The sequence below is a fragment of the Mesitornis unicolor genome, unplaced genomic scaffold (assembly GCF_000695765.1).
Source record: "Mesitornis unicolor isolate BGI_N332 unplaced genomic scaffold, ASM69576v1 scaffold12023, whole genome shotgun sequence".
In the NCBI taxonomy this organism is placed as follows: Eukaryota; Metazoa; Chordata; class Aves; order Mesitornithiformes; family Mesitornithidae; genus Mesitornis; species Mesitornis unicolor.
In genome coordinates this window covers 18,970-25,307 of record NW_010172629.1, presented here as the reverse complement: position 1 = coordinate 25,307, position 6,338 = coordinate 18,970, and the positions used below count along the sequence as shown (strand labels likewise).

Genomic DNA, 6,338 nt, shown 5'->3' with positions numbered 1-6,338 from the left:
AGAATCAATCAGTAAAGAATTGTAGTACAGCTGAGTTGAATTTGCAAGAGGCAAACTGTGGGTGCTATTTAGAGTTGACTTCTGGGAAGAACATTTAGAAGCATGGTACTTAGGGGGCTTTGGGTTTGAGTTTTTCTGCATGTTGTATTTTTGGAAAATAAAACAACACTATTGCTTTTCTGCTTTTCTCAGTCTTAGTGCTTCAGAAACCTGCCTTTGGCAGTTTACTCCCCTGAGCTCTGTTCCCAGTACCTACCTCACATGGACATGTGAATGGATCAGGTTTGACATATCTGCCTCTTCCAGATTTAGAGCACTGAAAGAGAACTGTCACGCTGCATTTGGCGTGTGTCACGATCCCCCAAGGCTTCCACCTCCATCAAGCAGTCTGTCACCTTGACAATTAGTTTCCCAGATTTGTTTCAGCAACCCCAGCTGCCTTTCTGCCAGGTAACTTCTTCCATTACATATGAGCTGCCAAACCAACCAATTGTCCTGAACGTCTTGAACAAACACACAACAATATGACCATAGTCCCACCTCACCTCATTCCAAAAGGTAATCACCACTCTTCTGCAACCTCATTTTCTGGATTTGCGATGATAAAGAATGCACATCTTGGAGCCACAAGCCCCTCAGCCTGGTATGTTTATTCGTCACTGTGCTTGTCTTAACATTGCAGGTAACCGGCACTGAGTCACAGTTCAGGCTGGGAAAAGACCCTCACCAGGTGAGTGCCAAGTGCAGCTCTGAGGGAGCTGCAGGTAGAGCTACAGGAGCAGCACGGTAGCATTCGAGCTCTTCGCAGCACTACAGATAATGCCAAAATTGCCCTCTGTGCTTCATGTCAACTTCCGAAAGCTCTTGCCAAACAAGGAATGAGAGCTAAGGGTTCGTGCTGGCACCCATTTTGAGAAAGTTATCTGGAGAACAGCATGGGAGCTGGAGAGCTTGTGAAAGCATTTTTCACTGAGTGAGAGCTTCCTGGGTTCCCAAAAATGCTCATGTATCAGAGTCCACAGGAGCTGATCCAGATGCTCTGGGGTAGTTAACCAATGGGCAGTAACTGCTGTAACATACAGCCCAAGAACAGATGTGTGCTGCAAACTACACCTGATTCAACATGATGAACACAGACATACTGTCCAGCTGATGCACAGATAACACAGGTTTAGTTATCCACAGCTTGATTATCTGGTGTTGACACAGTTTTTATGACTAACTCACCCTTGAGACACTCAGAATCTGGAAATCCCAACCACAGATAAAAATTTCCTTGCAGCTACATCAAGTCACAGTATTTTTCTGGCAAACTTTGGCTGAGAGTTTTGAGCATTTTTAACTTATTGGGCTTGCAGTATATTTTACAAGGAGACTGAAGTCATAAGGCATAAATCATTGACTTAAAGGAAAACAACTGTGTAACAATATTACAAGATATACAGACCAGGATGCACTTGGACTCGTTTCCGTTCATTGGCTCACCAGAGAGAAGGATCATAAATCAGAAATAGAGAATGGAAATCAAAGAAAAATAACAGGAAGTGTCAAAATGAAAACCTGGCAGAAATTACCAATAGGAGGAAAAGAAAAAAGACTCCAGATGTGTTTTTAAAAAAGTAAAAATCTGGGAAAGATTCAGTGAACAAAAGGTCTACAAGCAGAAAAGAAAAAATGACAGTTTGGGTGGGGGGCTTCTCCTCTTTATTTCTCACATACAAGCCAGGTTTAGTGAGGCAAGAAAATCTGTATCTGCTAAGAAGATGGGGAGGAAGGGGGGAAAAGCCATATAAACATCACCTCCCCTTCTTTCTTCCCATGAAGCACAGCTCTGGAAACTCTGATCCTAGAAATATTTCAGTTAGGCTCACAATTCAAAAGGTTCATTAAATCCAGGATTATTACCACAAGAGAACTCGATCAAAGAGCCAGGCTGTAGTGTTTCAGGGCCTCCTTATTCACACAGACCTGCAGGCTGCAGTGCTCAGCTGCAGGGTGAGGAGTGTGTGAACCCCAGCCCTGCGCATCACCAAGCTTTTTCCTCTGGGGCCATCTGCCGGCTTTTGCGCAGATGCTTCTCAGACCTTTTTGGGATGATGATTGCTTTATCAGGTGCCCCGAAGGTGAGTGATGCAGAGCCATTAGAATGGTTTCTCATGGAGCTGCAGTCCAAGCTATGCTGGAGGCTGCATCCTTCTGTCCCTCATGCCACTGTAACGCCAACCGGCGCACAATTCTTCAGCTGGTCTTCTGAAGACTTAAAAAAATAAAAAAATCCAGCTCCACTTCCCATGCTTCCCTTGCAAGCAGAGATATCCTCTCTCCTTCCCCATGTGCCATATTTAATCTAACAATGGCCCTACATTTTAATAATTGTGGGGGAAAGGTACTCTAAATCCTTTCTCCAACAAACAACTCCAGCCAACATTAACCTATTTGCCTGATTGTCAAACAAAACTGTGAATGAGGGAATTAATTTGCAGACTGATACTTAGAAAGACAAAGACATTAACTGATCCATATTTAATTTCTTAAAGAATCAAGCTTAGTCAGTGGACTCCTGAATCAAGTATAGATTACATTTTTATTTGCACATGATCATTTCAGGGTAATTTTACCAACTAGCATATATTTGTATCATGCTGGTACTAAACTGCAGTGTATTATTGTAAACCTCTTTTCAAGCTGCTTAACTTGCCTCGAGGCTTAAGGCTATCATTAAAAAAACCCAACAAACCACCAAAACCAACCAACCTACCCTGCCCCAGTCAAAAGGCCTTTCCCCCCTCACTCCTCCAGGATACTTCACATGTTCTAGGACTGTTTGAGCAACATTCATAAACCATGCTGTAACATGAAGACACTTTAAATCCTAGCACATTCCATACAAAAATAATCTCATGTTTTAAGGAACCAAAATATTTCCTATTATTAACAGAAAATGTATGCTGATCCACCAACAGCAACTTGCATCTGAAAGGGTTATTACTTTTAAAAAATAGTGTCTTCTCGATCAGACTAGAGAGACACTGAAATGCTTTCCAATTTTAGAGTTCCAGTTTCTATAATTCAAGATTATATACCCAGGCTATATTTTATTTGCATTTAAGCATAGAGCTTTTACCCTTCTGCTTTCTGTGCTAGGTTTGTCAGCTTAGCTCTGTTTCACTGCAGCCACCTGTATTCAGACACAAGGAACTGGGAAAAGCCACTTGCTATATATACTCTGGTCCAGATTGCATGCAGTTATGTGTGAAAGTGCACTGCAAGTCACGATCCATCTGACCAAAATATTTCTAAAAGGAAAATAATGATTTTCTGTATATTGTTATAGCATCCACTGCTCTGAGGTGAAAAAATGAACAATATGCTTATTTAGAGGTAAAGCAGATGATGATAATGGATGTGTTACTGTTAGAAATCCTTAGCAATGCTGACTTCTAAAGTAATACTAGGCCTGTTTATGCATAAGTTATTTTCATGAATAATTCTACAAAGCTTTTTAATTATTTCATAATCCTTGAGATGTTGTTTGGGCTCAGAATAACCTCAAATTTGAGACATATCAGAAAGGCCACAGAAGACAAAACAAGACATTCTTTGGTACTTTTGGCATTCTACTGCATTGCAATGATACCTAAACCTCAATATTAAGCCTTGCAAATCTGTACTGTAAAGATGCTGGAGTCCTTAACAAAACAAGCCCTTTTTTATCTGCTGGCTGGTTGTGCAACATGTAAATTAACCCCGTCACACTAACAAAACCCAGTGCTTCTCCACAGCCTGCAGCCAATGAAAAATCCCCTCGGGTGACATATCCCAAGAGAGTTCTGGAGCAGTGGGAAGTGACATCTGGGAGACTGTCTGACCAAAGACCAAGAATGAGGTCTTCATGCTCCGCAGTTGTTTCTTTATCCAGACCACTTGTAGGGTCACTTTCTAAAGCCTTGATGTTATGCTTTTTCTTCTTCTTCTTCTCCTCTTTCAGTTTCTGTATCTTGTGCTTGAATATGTCACGATGTTTGGGTTCTTGAGGACCACAGAAGAGTCTGTCTTTGCCCAGATGCAGCAAGTCATCTTCTGTTGGGATGCAAATCATGGCATGTAATTCAGGGTTCCCCTTTCTCAAGAGAGACAAGTTGACCCATACGAGAGCCCTTGGATAGCTCTTCAAGATTGGCATAAAGACATCTTCAGTCATTTCCTTCTGTCCCAGCCGAGAAATAAGGCGGATTCGCCGATCTTTTCCAGCAGTGGGATAGCACCAGGCTGATAACTGCATTAGGAGTTTCTCACTCCTATTAAAAAATTTAAAAAACAAACATCAAGGATAGTTATTAGCAAGTAGTACAACAGAAATCCAGCGCCCCACATATTTGCAAAAGCATGATTACAAAAAGCACTGGGGCTTTCTGTAACCTTCCAAAGCTGGTATCTGTGTCACTCTGAGCACAGAAAGAACACAGATGAGCAGAATTAATCTGTGAGGCTATTTCATCAGAAAGAGACATTACTTCTTAAAATTCCCAAAACTTGTTAAATCACAAATAGTCTAAAACCTTCAGTGTTTTAATGTAGTTAAACTGACAATGTTTGCTTCCCCTGATAACTACACAAAAATAAAAGACCTGTATTCAGGCATGCTCCACACACTGTTGCTGCCCTCATGTGTTGCACTGGAATGCAGGAGATTCACTATTTTCTTTACAGACCTTATTAAGTAGCACAAGAACCACCTGTGATTATGCATTAGGAAAGAGAATACAAACTGATTTACACAGCAAGTTTTAAAATCACAAATACGAACCTCTATATATCCACCTGGGAGCACACAGAATATGCCAACTTCAAGAACACACTAAACTCAACAGTGTTAAAGTTAGGGTAATTTAAGAAATTTACTTCATCTAGTCACCAAGTTTGCTGGGGAAATGCAGAAGGACTTCCATTCAAAATTAAATTCTGATGCACGACAGAACTATTTAATCTCCTCACTGTACCAGCTCAAATAATTCTCTCATCTTAATAATAAAGGTTGAGTTCTTCCTTTCCCCAATTCAATAATTCCCAATAAAGAAATAACACCTCACATGCATGTATCATTTTGACATACCTGAGAACAATAAAGTCACTTCTTGTCATAGTTTCTTCTCTCTCACCAAAGTCTTGGGTGCCTGTAACATCCTTTGTCTTTAATACACCTTCAGAGCTTGTTATTTCCATTGTCTCCTCTACCTCACCAGTCTCAGGGGAAGCTTCTTTGACCACTTCTGCTTTGGGGTCACAAAAGCTATGCCCTTCAGTTGCGCAGTGCTCATGGTGTGGGGAAGAAGGATGTACAAATTCTCCTGAAGCTTTCGTTCTTCCTTCCCAGTTCTTTGTCAGCTGCCCCCAAGGGCAGACGAAAGGAGACAGAGTGCCCAGCTTGACATAATTTACCCTTTTTGCAGGTGGACGTCTAAATGATAAATCAAGTAGGTAAGAATATTTGTTTCCTGGACCCTTACTCAGTCCCTAGCACTTGAAAAGACTGTCTGCTTTGTTCTGCTGGTCTCATAATGTTTTCTATTTTCAAAACCTAGTATTTAGAACAGCAAGTTAACTGTGCATTTCCTTAGTAATCTCATTGAGCAAGAATTTTAAAATTATACTTCTAGAAAACACTTTTCTGACCACCACAACCTTTCAGTCATGCTGGACATTTCTGTCTACTGTGACTGATACCACCGCATTTTCCTCTAAATTTCTCCTACTGCCCTCTCCTAGCCGGAAGGGGAACCAACATCAGCCAGTGCAGAGGACACTTCTGGCTGCCTCATACTCACGGTTAAGAGTTCTCCGTTTACTGTAGTGAAAATGAAGGCAAACTTGAGAATACCTGGTATTTTAAAAGTGGACACTGAAATATACCTGTTCATTCACTTTACTATTTAACACTTAGTATGCACTTCGATATTCTGACTTTGCCTTCTCCTACCTCCTTCCTCATTAGCTGCTAAGGGAATTTGAAATAGCTTTGTTTATCTTATTGTTATGCAGCCTTGTTACAGCCTTGTAACACCACAGCTCTGGGAATAGAAGGTTTTAGTTAATTTATAGGCCCTGTTTAACAGAGCTTTTCTGTTCAATACATCCAAGATTACTTTTTTTATAATATTAGGATTTAAAATGCTAGTGAAAAATCTCAGTGAAGTCCAAGTCTAGAAGAACACAACAACAGATAATGAAAGGGAATTATTTTAAGCAGTATTACTTTCTGATCATTCTTGCAATCAATTTCAAAGTTAATATTACCGTTTGAATTTTTCAAGAAGACTGGTTTCCAGTTCTTTGGCATT

The 6,338-nt window shown here is 40.6% G+C and overlaps 1 protein-coding gene across 1 annotated transcript in view; it reads right to left on the bottom strand.

The window, feature by feature from the left end:
* Positions 1-3,623: 3,623 nt before the first annotated feature.
* The window catches only part of POP1 (processing of precursor 1, ribonuclease P/MRP subunit (S. cerevisiae)), a gene marked incomplete at its 5' end in the record, with an annotated part of 19,128 nt that continues 16,413 nt past the window's right edge, over positions 3,624-6,338 (bottom strand). Inside the window, 3 exons of the mRNA XM_010180455.1 lie at positions 3,624-4,298; positions 5,114-5,458; positions 6,295-6,338. The exon at positions 6,295-6,338 is cut by the window's right edge and continues 135 nt beyond it. Of these exons, the coding sequence (XP_010178757.1) occupies positions 3,638-4,298; positions 5,114-5,458; positions 6,295-6,338 (1,050 nt within the window). The remainder of the gene's footprint in view (positions 4,299-5,113; positions 5,459-6,294) is intronic.